General features: G+C 38.0%; 1 protein-coding gene across 4 annotated transcripts in view; it reads left to right on the top strand.

The window, feature by feature from the left end:
* METTL15 (methyltransferase 15, mitochondrial 12S rRNA N4-cytidine) overlaps window positions 1–16,594 on the top strand; it is a 177,717-nt gene that overhangs the window by 123,694 nt on the left and 37,429 nt on the right. For all 4 annotated transcript variants that reach the window (XM_007533521.3, XM_060176653.1, XM_060176654.1 and 1 more), the window contains exons 5-6: window positions 6,285–6,476; window positions 11,647–11,825. In XM_007533521.3, coding sequence (XP_007533583.1) covers window positions 6,285–6,476; window positions 11,647–11,825 — 371 coding nt within the window. The remainder of the gene's footprint in view (window positions 1–6,284; window positions 6,477–11,646; window positions 11,826–16,594) is intronic.

The raw sequence follows: 16,594 nt of genomic DNA, 5'->3' as shown, positions 1-16,594 counted from the left end.
AGGTATATCTTGTTTCTCTGTCTTCTTCTTTTTCTCTCCTTCCTTCCTTCTCTCATATTAATAAACAAATATTTTTAAATGTACATATCATATAATTTACGGGTTGTGGTAAGGGTAAAAAATGTGGTAAACTAAGTGAAAAACATTCTGTGAATCATTTTATATATTATGATGTTATCCTATAGGAACCACAGCTCATCATTGTTGCCTCAGTATCTGTTTTATTATTATTATTTATAAAAAGGAAACACGGACAAAACCATAGGATAAGAGGGATGTAACTCCACACAGTTCCCACCACCAGAACTCTCTATCCCATCCCCTCCCTTGATAGCTTTCCTATTCTTTAACCCTCTGGGAGTATAGACCCAAGGTCATTGTGGGATGCAGAAGGTAGAAGGTCTAGCCTCTGTAGTTAATTCCCTGCTGAACATGGGCATTGTCAGATCAATCCATACTCCCAGCCTGCCTCTCTTTTTCCCTAGTGGGGTGGGGTCTGGGGAATCAGAAGTCCCAGACACATTGGTGGGGTTGTCAGTTCAGGGAAGTCTCGTTGGCATCATGGTAGCATCTGGAACCTGGTGGCTGCAAAGAGAGTTAACAAAGCCAAATAAGTTGTTGACTAATCATGAACCTAAAGGCTGGAATAGTGCAGATGAAGAGTTGGGGGGTAGGGTGGGGGGTTCTCCATTCTGTAGATAGCTAATAGGCATAGTTTAGTTATATTCTAAAGGTCCTGTGGCTATACTAGTTTTTTTTTCCCCTGAGCCTGAAATCTGATGTGATTCTAGTGATCAGGCTCAGGACTTCATGCTTGCAAATTAGTTGCTGTCTCCACTGTGTCACTTCCTGAGCTCCTATACTGTTGTGTTAAGGAGAAATAAGCTATATCCTCAGTGATGTACATATATTTGTACGTATATGTATCTACATTTTGTGATCTTGTACATTTTTTTAAATTTTTTTGATTTGTTATTGGATAGAGACAGAGAGAGATTGAGAGAGAAGGGGGAGATAGAGAGGAAGAGAGACAGAGAGGCACCTGCAGACCAGGGTCCTAACCGGTCCTTGCGCTTTGCACCACGTGCGCTTAACCTGCTGCACTACCGCCCTACTCATGATCTTGTACATTTTTATATCGTCTGGTGCTAGCACCTCACAGGTACTTCTTATTAATATGAATATTTACTGAGTGCTGAATCTTTTGACAAGATGACAAATATGTAAAACAATTAAAACATTTTAAGAAAGTCAGATAAGCGAGGCAGATTTATGTATCATGACAGGGTCATACTAGTGAAAAGTTGGCAATATGGAATGGTACTAAGCAAATAGAAAAGTAAGAGGTAGTATAGTGCATTGGTTAAGAAGATAAACTCTAGAGTCAGGCTGTACTGCATTTGCATTATGACTACACCATTTACTGACTTGAGTAAGTGCATTTACTTTCTAACTTTCTCATCTGTAGATTGTGGATAGTGATTGCGCCTAACTCATTAATTAAAGTTATCTTGAGAATGAAATGATTTCATAAATATAGAGCATTTAACAGAAAGTTTAGCACAAACATTTGCTCCTTCATCTTCTGTTCTGGATCCCCCCTAGATTCCTTGTTTGGGAGACCTAATGGAGTGCTAAAAGTGGCATGACTTCTGATTTGTATTTATGCAACAGTAAAATTGAATGACTGAAAAATAGGTATCACAGTAGGCATTATATGAGTTAATTCTCATACTAATATGAGAATAACTTCAGTCCACACTAAACATATCTTCTACAAAATACATATTTATACATACATACGTAAATAGGTTTTTGTTCTTATCCTTTTATGGAATGTTGTGTTTTATCACTAAGGTCTATCTCCTAGTGCATACATAGAGTGAATGATAAAGTTGATGATGTGAACCCTAAATTCAATTCACTTTTAAGTTTAATGAAACAAGTTTTATACAGTACTTGTATAGTCTAATTGACAGCTTCTTAAGAAATGCTCATTTTCAAATAGTTTGCATGCTTGTCACTTGGAACTGTGTGATCAGAGTTCTCTATGTATCCATCAGGTAAGTTCACTGTGGCCTTATAGTTTGCCACAGCGCTCTTGACAGTGTATTGAAGGTGGCCTCGTCTTTTGAAAATATAGTATCAATTTGCATTTGCTGCTATCCTGATCAAGTCCTTAGTTGTAGTGACTGGGTCATTTATGATTAACTGCATTTCTAATTTAGTCTTTCATTTTATCTCTTTCATATTCTTGCACAGATTTTTGCAAGAAAATGACTATGTAACTTTTTTTTTCTAGGAGTGTTCTCACTAGCACTTAGAGCCTTTCTTGCTGTCATATTCTCTAGGTTCCCTACCACTTCTTCTTTACAGACCCCCTACTGCCAATGTTCTATCATGCTACAGACTCCTTATTGATGTCTACCCAAATATAAATTTCTGGGACCAGAATTCAACTGCTTAGTCTACATGTGAATTCTGGCATCAACTGCCAGCCTTTATTGCATATTCCCTGTGGCACCTTTATAAAGAAACTGTCCTGTAACATAGAAGTTTCGATCAGCAGATGGAGATCTCAAACCTTAGAGAGAAAGCAATTTCTTCTTATGTATTTAAATTTTATTGTTGTATTAAAATGAATGTGGTGTATTGTGTGCAAAAATGTCCACTTTAATTCCTTCTTGAACGTGGACTAAGCTAAGAACTTGCTTTGGCTACCGGAATGTTAGAAAATGGGACATAATTGGGCAGTTGCTGTTGCTTTATAGTGGGGTTGACCTACCGTTGCTAGTTTTCAACCTATCTCTATTTGTGACAGAACCTGGGATAGCCAGCTAAACTCTACATATAGGTGGTTCACTCACCAACTTTATGTGACTTCCTGGAATGAACTGTCTTCAGTGTGTATGATACCACCTAGTGACCTCCCTTGTTCAGTTCTCTCTCTCTTTCTCTCTCTCTCTCTCTCTCTCCTCTACTTATAGAAATAAGGAGGAGAGGGAAGGGAAAAGGAAGGAGAGGTAAAAAGTGAGGGGATAGTGATAGAGTAATGAGCTGCCAAAGTACTACTGAATTCTTGGCATCTAGTGAAAACCAGGAGAGCCTTGAGTGACTGAACCACAAGTTCTCTTGCCATAGATAAGATTCTTTAGCTAAATGGCTATCACTTATCAAAGGAATTGGGCACAATGTCTGCTTATCCCTGAAAAACAAATGTCATCAGTTTCCTGCCAGCTCTAGAATTATTCAAATAAGCTAGTTACATCCTCCTGTGGAAAGCAAGAGGTACTCCAATCCTCTTGCTACTACAAAACCACTCCCCACATCTTCTGGCCACTTACTATGTTGCTTATTAAAACCCCCATATGAATATATATATATATATATATATCATATAGAGATTTCCTCTTCCAGACTGTGACTATGCATGAGTAATGAACTCCTGTCACTCTCATCTGTCCAGTTTCTGGAGTTGTGTTTTTGGCATTTTCAAGCTAGATATGGAATCCTTTTCTCATCAATGGGATGAATGGGAGGTGGCTAAAGCAATAATTTTTCTCCCTGTTTCCACCACAGACAAGTAATACTAATTTAAGAAGAAAAAGATTCAAGCATCACTTAAATTACTGGAATAAGTGACTTCTAAGTTATTTTCCAATACCAAAATTTTATTATTTCTATATTTTCGACACTAATGGTAGCATTCTTTTTATATTTTCCAGATATAGGCATACCAATTTGTCCCCCCCCCCATAGCACCCATCAGGTTGTTTTGTAAACTGTTTATGTATGCATCTTTTTCACAGCTGGAAGCTCAGAAAGCCATGTCTTTTTAATCTTTATATGACTCCAAATAGCATAATATCTGATATAGAGCAGCTTTCAATGAATATTTGGTGAATGCATATGAAAATTGCCTTTATGAGAATTGGAGAAAAATCACTGATAAACTATAAAGTCATTTTATAACATAAGTAAATACCATAAAAGTGAATTCTCAAAAAAAGGGTGGGGGGATTATTTTATGCTGTGAAACTCACACTCACTCCACCCACCTGTAAACACAGTTTTGGGAGTGTTGTCCATTTTTTTTCTGTTCTCATTCCCCTTCCGAAGTGCATATCAGTTGCCTCAGGCTTCCAAGGAACCCTGAAAGCACATCTTACTTTGTGTAGAAAGGAGAATTAATATAGCTACAAGGTGATCCCAGTTCTTTGCCTGTGTGTTGACTCTGAAGGTTCCATTCACTTTTTTTTTTTTTTTTAATTTTTATTTATAAAAAGGAAACACTGACAAAAAACATAGGATAGGAGGAATACAACCTTACACAATTCCCACCACCAGAACTCCATATCCCATTCCACCCCCCACTTTACCCCCCATAGCCTTCCTTTTGTTTATCCCTCTGGGATTATGGACCAAGGATCATTATGGGGTGCAGAAGGTAGAAGATCTGGCTTCTGTAATTGCTTCCCTGCTGAAAATGGGTGTTGGCAGGTCAATCCATACTCCTAGCCTCTCTTGTTCCCTAGTAGGGCTGTGTTCTGGGGAAGCGGGGCTCCAGGACACTAAATTCCTGCTAAGAGCTAAAAAATTGCTTCTACTAGAAGGTATTTATTTTAAGCATAGTTTCATTCTTAAAGTACGAAGTTGCACAGCACCGCTATCATAAATTACAGGGAAAATATAGAGATAGTGAAAATGTTGAACACATTTTTTTATTTCTATGACTTCTATCTTTATTATTTAATAAATTTAAATTGAATTATTAATTATATATTTTTTAATTTTACTCCAATATAATTGTCCTACAGTATTGTGTGAGTCTAAGTGTATAATATAATAACTTGATATACATATATTGTGTAATGATTGCCACAGTGATTTTACTTAGCATCTATCATCTAAGAAATACAAAAAGGACAAACAAAAAAGTGTTTTATTCTTTCAATAATAATTCTTATGAACAACTCTTGTAACTTCCATATTTATATTAAAGCTGTGTTAACTGTAGTTATCATGTTGTACATTGTACCCCAGTAGTTTCTTATCTATAGCTGAAAAATCAGTACTTTTCATTCAGTCCTTCTTCCCTTCATCCTCCATAGTTGGTAACCACCAATGTGATCTCTTTTTCTATGAGTTTGTTCTTTCTTTCTTTTCTCTTTCTTAGATTCCTTCTTCTTTCTTTTTTAGAATCTACAAATAAGTAGAGGGTAGACTAGATGGTGGTGCACCTGGTAGAATGTACATGTTACAATTCACAAGATCACTAGTTCAAACCCCAGGTCTAACCTATAGAGGGGAAACTTCACTAGCTGTGAAGTAGTGTTGCAGATGTCTCTCCTCTCACCCTATCTTCCCATCCTTTCTCGATTTCTCTCTGACTCTTTCCTAAATAAATAAATAAATAAATAAATAAATAGAAATAAAATGAAGAATAATAGAGAGGTAAGTTCATACACTATTTGTCTTTCTCTCCCTGGCTTATACCCTCAAGATTTATCCATATTATTACAGATTGTAATAGTTACATGTTGTTACAGAATTTATTTCTTTCTGATGGTGAATACTATTCTGTTGTGCATATGTACCATAATTTTTATTCATTTTTCTGTTGTTGAACACTGAACATAGTTTCCCTATTTCTGACCTTTGTAAATTAATGCTACTATAAACATTTAGATGTAGATTCCTCCTTAATATGTTTTTGTTTCTTTAAAGTATATATATACCTAGAAGTATAATTGCTAGATCATATGGTAGTTCTATTTTTAATTTCTTGAGTTTTCTCCATATTGTTTTCCATAGTGCCTGCACCAATTTATATATGAGGGTTTTCTTTCCTCCATATGCTTACAAACTTTTGTTTTCACTGAACTTATTCTTTTATTAAAGTGTCATATACTACTTTTATAACTTATAGGTTTAACAATTATAGGTTTAACATTTGATCTGCCAGAGGAAAAACTGTCATTAATAAACTAATTTGGTATCTTCACACAAGTACAACATGAATGAAGATAATTACATTATCTTCCCTCAAAAAATTATTTAAAGAATTACAAAAGCAATCAAAGTTACAGTAAATCACCTCAGTGTTTAATCCAATCATGTAGCATTTCTTTATCTATGTTTTCACATAGCCTGAAGCATGTGGTTTCTACTTAGCAAGTAGATATTTAAAAAAAAAATTATATCCTCAGATGTAATCCTTTGCATTAAGTACAGACTTTTGATGTACCAAAAGTTATTGTCTTCATCTCATGGTGTATTCACAGCAAACAGATCCAAGCTATGCTGGGCCAATTCAGCCAGGCAGAAACCTTGTTAATAAATGCTGGAGTGCAGCCAGGAACTTTGGATGGAGTTCTTTTGGATCTTGGGTGTTCCTCTATGCAACTTGATGCTCCTGAAAGAGGTTTTTCCCTTCGTAAAGATGGCCCTTTGGACATGAGAATGGATGGTGGCAGGTGAGTATTATTAAAGCCTTTCTCCACTCAAGAAATCAATTTCTCAAGAACACTCTGAATTTAATTTCCTTTTAAGATTAGAATTCCCATCACACGCCCACCCCTAGCACTATGCATACATAATAAATCAGTTTTGTTTGTTACTCATTATACACTTTAAAGTTTCTCAAGATTTTGGGATTCAAGCTGAAAATAATTGCTGTCTTTATATAAAGTAGTGATGAAGATAACTTTCCTATTGATTTTTTTTTTTGAGATACAGTGTGGGTTTTAGACTACTAACATTGATAAATATTATACTCAAACAGTAGTTCCATTTTTTATGCTGGCCCAACTCTGTCTTTTGTGAAAAGAATAAATATATTTAATGAATATTATTATTGAATGCTGCAAACAAGGCAAGATTCCCAAAGACCAGAGATTGTGTTTTGTCCTGCCTTTTGTATAGTTACTTTGGTTAAACGTTCTCCAGAGAAACTAGTACTCATTGTACTTAATCAAATACAGTGTTTTTTTATATAGGATAATGTTACACTTTCTCTTCATTTTTCACCACGTTGGAGATACTAGTTTTTGTTCTCTTTGATTTAAATAAGTATATATCCTTTAAATAACAAAGAGAGTCAGATTCTAAAAAAAAGTATAGGCTAATTGGGGCCTGGTGGTGGCACACCTAGTTGAACACATATGATACAAAGCATAAGAACCCAGGTTCAAGCCCCCGGTCTCCACCTGCAGAGGGAAAGTTTCACAAATGCTGATGCAATGCTGAGGTGTCTCTCTGTCTCTCTCCTTCCCTTTCTGGCCCTTTCTTTCAATTTCTGGCTGTTTCTATCAAATAGATTTTTTAAAAAGATAATTTAAAAATATTAAAGAGTATAAGATAATTTATTGGGTTGTTGGCAAAATGATGACATTTTCTATGTTTTTGTATGCAAAAGGTCATGGCTTTTTCCAATAACCCAATTATTTCAAGTCTAAATTAATTGTAAAAGCTTAGATTAGCACTAATTTCTAGGAACTGAGCATCCCAAAAGCTACAAAGCTTAGCCATGCTTTTCTCCCTGATTGCCTGTCCCTACTACATTGAAGTGTCAAAAAGATCACCGTCAAAGATTAGACACCTATAAGTAAGCAAATCACTCTCTTATTGATCTGCAATTCTATATTATTTAACTGCATAATTAACTTAAACTAACTGCATAGTTAAGTTTTATATATATATATATTTAGGGATAGAAACAGAAAGACATCAAAAGGTAAGGGGAAGATAGGGGTGGAGAGAGATAACACAACACTGCTTCAACACTCATGAAACTTCCCCCCTGTAGGTGGGGACCCACATTTGAACCCATGCCCTTGAACCTAGGCCCTTCTACATTATAATGTGTGCATTCCAGGTATATCACCACCCAGCCCCCAACTGCATAGCATTTCCACTGGAAAAAAAAAAAGGTTTTCCAGTGTTTCTTAAAATATATTAGAAAGACCTATATATAAGAAGTTTAATTTCTAATCCCAGACAACAAATTAATGCTCTTTCCCACACCAGCTTTGTCTTATGGTGATTATTAAGTTACAGCCTTTTCCCTATGTTGTGATATAACTTGTTAGCTTGGATTATGACCTGAACTTTTTAGCCTTTTTGTTTCTGAGTCTTTGCCTTCTTTTGCACACATTGACATTCATAGAATGAAGAATGTGATCATAAAAAAATCCTTTTAAAACCAGTGACTAATAGTAAAGGTCAACTATCTTCTCATGTTTGGAGATTGCAGTTGCTGTACAGAGGTAATAAAATGTCAAACAAATGTCTGTGTCTTGCTAAGGAAGATGCCTTCTGAAATACAAAGAACAAAGCTTCTAGTTAATAGTAGTAAACCCCCTTGTTGTTAATGTAAGGAACTATCAACCAATTGTAATCCTTGAATCAGCTCTTAATATTGTACCCTAAAAATTTGAAAATAAACTTGTCCTTAAGAATTAATCAGTTAATATATAATGAATACAATTAATGTCCAGAAAATATACCTTTAAAAAGCAGAGTGTCTTCCAGATAATATGTTACCTTAGGAAATCTGCCAACAGATCTAAAGAAGGTATGTGACATTCAGAAGGGAGTTGGTTCACGTGCATTCATAGAAAAAGGAATGTCAGTGACCTGCCAACACCCATGTCCAACAGAGAAGCAATTACAGAAGCCAGAACTCCCACCTTCTGCACCCCCAAAACAATTTTGATCTATCCTTCTAGTAGGGGAGAAGTGATAGGAGGAAGAGGATAAGGGGGCTCTGATCTCCAACTCCATTGGGACCCAGAGAAAAGAAGAAGAAAAAGAGGGACATTTGAATGTAGTAAAAGGATTATGTGTAGGTTGGAAAGAAAGAGAAGATGGGACCTTAAGATGTGTGTGTGTGTGTGTGTGTGTGTGTGTGTGTGTGTGTGTGTGTGTGTGTGTGTGTGTGTGTAGACAAACTATATACAAATATAGACAGACAGTTATAGAAATTAAGTTAACCCATATCTTCAACCTTAGGAAAATTGCTGTAGCTTATAGTAGAGTGATTATGCATTCAGAACTCTAGTGGTGGGTATGGAATCCCTGTGCCATGTAATTTTGTAAATCAATATTAAATATAATAAAAGAAAAAGGAGCATCAGAAATGCATGTGCATAATGCCAATCCAAGCGGTATGTTATAAGAAGTAGTTCAAGCCCAAGAACAATGCTGATCAGATCTGGACATTGATATATCTTTGGGATGAAGATGAATGCAGGAGGATTTCTTGACCAGTCAGTTAATCCTGGTATTTTATGGCATAAATTGTTGTATGTTATACCAATTTCAACAATTTCCAAAATGGTTTTCATGTAGCAAGATGCATTTCACAGTCTCATGGATTTAGGGATCTAGGTCTGTTGCAGTTATATTTTCCACTATAAAGCAATAAATAAATCACCTTTGCTAATATTTCTTTTTTGCCTCCAGGGTTATCGCTGGGGCTTAGTGCCTGCACTACAGATCCACTTCTGGAGGCCATCTTTTCCCCTTTTGTTGCCCTTGTCATTAATCATTGTAATTATTGTTGTTATTGCTGTCTTTGTTGTTGCATAGGACAGAGAGAAATCGAGAGAGGAGGGGAAGAGAAAAATAGACATCTGCAGACCTCCTTCACCACTTGCAAAGTGACCCCACTGCAGGTGGGGGGGGGGCAGGGGCTCCAACAGGGATCCTTAAGCTGGTCATTGTGCTTAGTACCATGTGTGCTTAACCCTCTGCACTGCCGCCCAACCCCCCATTGTTAATATTTCATCTTATAAATGTGGTCATTGTGGGTTGACATTCTCTGAAAGACTGATGAGATCTTTTAATCTGTTAAATTAGTGATACAGATGTTAACATTTTTTTAATTTCTTTATCAGAGTATTAATGTTTTACATTTGACAGTAAATACAATAGTTTGTACATGCATAAGATTTCCTAGTTTTCCATATAACAATACAACCCCACTAGGTCCTCTGTTATCCTTTGTGGAACTGTATTCTCACCCCCCCCCACCCACCCCAGAGTCTTTTACTTTGGTGCAACATGCCAATTCCAGTTCAGGTTCTATTTGTGTTTTCTCTTATGATATTGTTTTTCAACTTCTGCTAGAGAGTATTATCATCCAACATCTATCTTCTGTATGAATGCCTGTTCTGAAATCTTCCTGCAGCCATATAGTCAAAAGCGACAAAAGCTTCCTATTGAGGGTACTAGTTAATGTTAACAAGATGCAAAAGTGTTTCTCAGAGGTGTAAACATTACACCTTATTATTGTCTGTATTTGCATCTCTTTGATCATTAGTGATTTTTGGTGGAAATGTAAATTGGTTCAACTGTTGTATAAAACAGCCTAAAGATTCATCAGCACACTAGAAATGAACCTACCCTATAACTTGACAGTCTCTTATGGGGTTATCCAAGGGAGGAAGGGGCTATCTGAAGAGATCTATGTACATCTATGTTTACAACAACTCTATTTGTAATAGCCTAAACATGGAAGCAATGCAAATGTATAATGGCAAATGATTGGTTAGGAAAGATGTAGTATGTATATACAATGGAATACACCTCAACTATAAGAAATGATGAGGGAGTCGGGCAGTAGCGCAGCAGGTTAAGCGCACATGGTGCAAAGCACAAGGACTGCCTTAGGAATCCCGATTCGAGCCCCCGGCTCCCCACCTGCAAGAGCGTCCCTTTATAGGTGGTGAAGCAGGTCTGCAGGTGTCTAACTTTCTCTCCCCCTCTAGGTCTTCCCCTCCTCTCTCCATTTCTCTCTGTCCTATCCAACAACAAACGACAGCAACAAAAACAATAATAACCACAACAAGGGCAACAAAGGGGGGGGATAAAGGGGTTTTAGCTTTAGTTAAGGGACCCAGTGCATGATGGTGGAAGGGACTTATCGTTGGTGGTGGGAATGGTGTGCATACCACTGTCACAAAACGAAAATAAATTGAAGATTTCAAGGCACTTCCTGCTAAGTACCCATAATAGTAAAAGCAAGGACCTATGCAAGAATCCTAGCTTAAGCCCCCCAGCTCCCCACCTTTAGCAGAGGACACTTCACAAGTGGTGAGCAGGTGTCTTTCTCTCTTCCTCTCTATCCCCCCCCCTTCTCTTTCAATTTCTCTGTGTCTTATCCAATAAATAGAAAAAATGGCTGCCAGGAGCAGTGGATTCATAGTGCTGGCACTGAGCCTCAGCGATAACCCTGGAGGCAAAAAATAAATAAAAATAAAAAGATAAGAAATTGTACTCATGTGACAACAAGTTGTGAATCACTATTTCTGTAATAAAACAATAGAAGAGAAAAGCATAAGTATTTCTTAGTCTGGTTTTTTTTCAAAGCATCTTTTTTTTAATGTTTATTTATTGGATAGAGACAGCCAGAAATCAAGAAGGAAGGGAGTGATAGAGAGGAAGAGAGACAGAGACACACCTGCAGCACTGCTTCACCGCTCACAAAGCTTTCCCCCTGCAGGTGGGGACTAGGGGCTCGAACCCATGTCCTTGAGCATTGTAATACATGCGCTCAACCAAGTGTGCCACCACCCGGCCCCCTTAGTCTGGTTTTATCAATGAAAACTGATGTCAGTGAACTAATGGGCTCTTCTTGTGTAGGTACCCTGACATGCCCACTGCAGCTGATGTTGTGAATGCTTTAGATCAAAAGGCACTTGCTTCCATACTGAGAGCATATGGAGAAGAGAAATATGCCAAAAAAGTCGCTTCAGCAATTGTTGAGTCACGTGGCATCTACCCCATCACCAGAACCCAGCAACTTGCCAGCATTGTTGCAGGTATCCTTATTCTGAGCAGTGTCTGAGGAAAGTGTGTTTGTGTGTGTGTGTGTGTGTGTGTGTGTGTGTGTGTGTGTGTGTGTGTGTGTAACTCCCAGAGGAACTCATTTGTTATTGAAATCATGCATAGAATCTGAATGTATTCTCTCATTCTGTCAATACTTTTGATTTTGTAAGTCTTCTTCACAGTAATCCCCCTCCCCAAAGATTTTAGGAATGCACTCGAGTTTGATGTTAAGTTTAATATTAAGGGGCTTTTTTTGCCTATTTTATTTTGTTGTGTTTTTGTTTTTGACATAAGTTATCATTTGTGCCTGCCAAGATGGAATATAGACAAGATCAGAAGAATTTCTTGATCTATCAGTGTGGTTGACAAGAATCCTGTATAAGACCTGGCATTGCATCTGTTAGTTTCACGTTTCTGCATTTTTATATTTTGGGAAAAAGGACAATTGCATTGCCCAACTGCTAAAATAAAACTCAGTGAGTCATACACGTATTCTAAACAACCAGCTAACAAAGGGTATGTGATGTATAGGTTATTTCATTTTGTGAATGCTAACTAAATAAGCCTGAGGGTCTTATTGAAACATTTCATCTTTTCTGCTGTTTGCCACCATAAACCTCTTCAACCTAAGTCTAGCTAGATGGTGCTTTATTATAGCCTTTCTGTTTTAAGCCAAAGTTGTTTCACAACTATGTTCCATGATGAAAGTTTTCCAAGGCAAAAGTACATATCCTGCAGTTATTTAACAGAATTCCAATGGTAAATTCTTCATTCTATTGGATTATTTGAAACCCTGCATCATTTTTATTTACTAAATGTATTAGAATTTCTTTTATGTCTTCATTTAATTCTCCTGTGTCTTTATTACCTCTCTACCTACAATGTTCTGTCTACTTGAGAGAGGGGGGTGTTAATGTCTACTGCTATTACTGTGTTTCTGTTGACTAATGTCTTTTTTAATTTTTTTTTTTTTAACCAAAGCACTATTCAGCTCTGGCTTATAGTGGTATGGGGGTTTGAACCTGGAACTTTGGAGCCTCAGGCATGAGAGTCTCTTTGCATAACCATTATGCCATCTACCCCCACCTGTCTTTTTAAATTTTATTATTCAATAGGACAGAGAGAAATTAAGAGGGGACAGGGGAGGAGGAAACAGAGAGGGAAAGATAGACACCTGCAGACTCCACTTTTTGTAAAGCGTTCCTGCTGCAGGTGGGGAGCCAGGGCTCAAACCTGGATCCTTGAGCATAGCCTTGTGTTTAACTATGTGTGTTTAACTGGGTGTATCACCAAGTGCCCCCCTATTACTGTGTTATTACTGATATATTTTCATAGCTCTTTCAATAGATTTATTTAAATGTATTTAGATGGCCCCTCATTGGGTGCCGAGATATTAGTAATTAAGTCCTCTTATTTGACTGATCCTCTAAGCATTGTGTAATGTGCATCCTTATGTTTTATTACTTAATGTATTTTTTAATATTTATTTATTCCCTTTTATTGCCCTTGTTGTTTTCTTATTGTTGTAGTTATTGTTGTTGTTATTGATGTCATTGTTGTTGGATAGGACAGAGAGAAATAGAAAGAGAAGGGGAAGACAGAGAGGGGGAGAGAAAGATAGACACCTGCAGACCTGCTTCACCACCTGTGAAGCAATTCCCCTGCAGTTGGGGGGCCAGGGGCTTGAACCGCCATCCTTTCTCCGGTCCTTGCACTTTGCACCACCTGCGCTTAACCCGCTGCACTACCGCCCAACTCCCGCTTAATGTATTTTAAAGTCTACTGTTTAAGGCATAAGAATAGCTAGCTGTTCCTTAGCGTGTATGATAATTTCTAGTCCTCTCACTTTGAATCTATGTTTATCCTGTTGAATTAGGTGTGATTCCTGCAGGCAGTAGCAGCATGTGGTGGATTGTGTTTCTGATCCATCTTCCTACTCTGTGCCTTTTAATAGGTGAATTCAAACCATTGATATTTATTAATATTATGCATTTAAGATACTTTAGTGTCATTATTCTATTATAAACTTGATTTGAGTGTTCTGATATATGGCCCATTTTTGATGCTGTTGTTACTGTTTATAGGAGACCTTTTAGAACTTGCAGAGGAAGTTTGGTGATAGTTGATTCCTTCAGCTTTTGCTTGTCTGAGAAGATTTTGATCTCGCCATTAGTCTGAATGGTCTGACATGGGAGAGTATTCTTGGCTGACAGCCTCTCTCATTGAGTGCTTGATATATATCTTGCCATTCTCTGGCTTTTAGAGTTTGTGTGGAAAAAATATGCTGATAATCTTATGAGTTTTCCTCTATGTGACTCTTTTTCTTTTGCAACCTTTAGAATCCTTTCTTTATCCTTACTCCTTGCAATGGCTATGATTTGTCTTGATATTTGTAGATCTGGGTTGGCTATTTGGAACTTCTAGGCTTCTTAAATGTTAATGTCCTTTCTGTTCTTTAGTGTGGGGAAGACTAGCCTGAAGAGAGGCTGTCCCTTTGGAGAATTCCTGCTTAGGTTTGTAGTCCACTCCATTCCCACTGCCACTGGAGCTCTTCTGAGTTGATGATAAGTCTGAATGGTCTTGTTTTTGCTGAAGACTTGGTTTAGGCAAAACACTGGGACTAGGGTAAACTGGGCAAGAGATTGCTTTCTCTGGGAGGTTTAATCACCAGGCTTCCAGTAAGCACAAGCAGTTCACTGAAATTCACTCCACAGTCCTGCCGACAGTTCACTTCCCCAAATATTCTTGAGGGACCAAAACAACTGGGTAGCCAGTCCTTACTCTGTAGGCAGCCACTTTGAGCAAATTCACACATGGAATTTAGGTATCTTTTTATGTATGTGTCCTAGGGCACTGATGATTCTAATATATCTGTAACTCCCTTTTTTGACTCCAGAAGTCTAAGTTGTGTCACAGTAAACTTTTCTTCTGCTGGAATCTGAGGTCCAATTGACTTATAGAATGTGATCTTAAGAGTTCTTTCTCGGGAGTCGGGTGGTAGCGCAGTGGGTTAAGCGCAGGTGGCACAAAGCGCAAGGACCAGCATAAGGATCCTGGTTCAAGCCCCCGGCTCCTCACCTGCAGGGGAGTCGCTTCAAAGGCGGTGAAGCAGGTCTGCAGGTGTCTATCTTTCTCTCCTCCTCTCTGTCTTCCCCTCCCCTCTCCATTTCTCTGTCCTATCCAACAACAACGACATCAATAATAACTACAACGACAATAAGAAAACAACAAGGGCAACTTCTTTTTCTTCTAGCGTTTGCCCTTCTTCTGTAGCCAGTCAACACCGTCAGGTTGAGCCTGATGTAAAGTTTTGAGACCTCCTTTGAATCTGGAGAGGCGGCAGTCGTTGACTATGTGGGTCATAGTCTGTCTGTAGCTGCAGGGGCAGTTCGGGTCGTCTCTGGCTCCCCAGCAATGGAACATAGTGGCGCACCGGCCATGGCCTGGTCAATAGCGATTGAGGAGGGCCCAATCATAACGTGCTAGGTCAAAGCTGGGTTGACACTTGCAGGGGTCTGTGATGAGGTGTTTGTTCTTTACCTCAGCTGACTGCCAACTCTGTTTCCAAGAGTCTGGAGGGCAACAAAAGGGAATAAATTTTTTAAAAAAAGAGTTCTTTCTCAGGGGTTGGTTGGTAGCGCAGTGAGTTAAGTGTATGTGGTACAAAGCACAAGGACTGGTGTAAGGATCCCAGTTAGAGCCCCTAGCTCCCCACCTGCAAGGGAGTCGCTTCACAGGCTGTGAAGCAGGTCTGCAGGTGTCTGTCTCTCTGTCTCTCCCCCTCTCTGTCTTCTCCTCCTTTCTCCATTTCTCTCTGTCTTATCCAACAAAGACAACAAAAACAGTAACTACAACAATAAGAAAAACAACAAGGGGAATAAATAAATATTATTTTTTAAAAAGTTATTTCTCTAGTTTGGGGGCTTACCTCTGGAATGCATCCTCCAAAGACTTGAATGCCTCATTTTAAGGCTTGGGGGTAGGAAAGAGGCCAAAAGGGAGGGAAAAAAAAGAAAAACCTTCTGGTATTTTCCTTCAGTGTTCTTAGTTCTGCTGTTCACATATATTACAGGTTTCTTTTGTGACTTTTTTACAATTTAATTTATTTAAAAAATGAAAAATAGAGAATATCGACAAAACCATATATAAGAGGGGTAAGATTCCACTCAGTTCCATATCCTATCCCCTCCACTAGAAGCTTTCCTATTCTTTATCGCTCTGGGAGTATCATCTCCCCAGATAATACCTTGGGTCCACCTGCATGTTAGCTGTTAGGCTCAGGCACAAATTAATAAAGTCATGGGCCCCTTGGAATATACCTAAAGTAGACCTACTAACTTTTTCTGAACTGGAAACCTCAAATCTCATCTGCTATATCCTTGCCTTTAAGTTCCATATTATTAAACAACTTGTTCTTCTTTTGTGACTTTTTTGCATCCCATTCTCTAAAGCTCCTCACATTCTTCAAGATCTCCTTTCTGGAAAGATGGATCAAAATCTGAAGAGATTTCTTGAGAAGTTCCATAAACTTGGCTTCTGGCAGCCATCTTGGCTCTGCCCCTCAGTATTTTCTGAAAAATATTTTTATTTTCATATGTTTGTGTGTGTGTATATATATATATATTCCAAAAGCTAAGGCTGCTCAATGGCACACACAATATAGCATATATGTTATGATTCAGGACCTGGTTTCAAGCCACAGGTCCCCAGCTATAGGCGAAGGGATCTCCATAAACTGTAGAGAATTGCTACAGGATATAGC

Source organism: Erinaceus europaeus, chromosome 17, assembly GCF_950295315.1.
Source record: "Erinaceus europaeus chromosome 17, mEriEur2.1, whole genome shotgun sequence".
Lineage (NCBI taxonomy): Eukaryota > Metazoa > Chordata > Mammalia > Eulipotyphla > Erinaceidae > Erinaceus > Erinaceus europaeus.
Note: the sequence above shows the minus strand (reverse complement) of the source record. Positions and strands in the feature narration are given on the sequence as shown.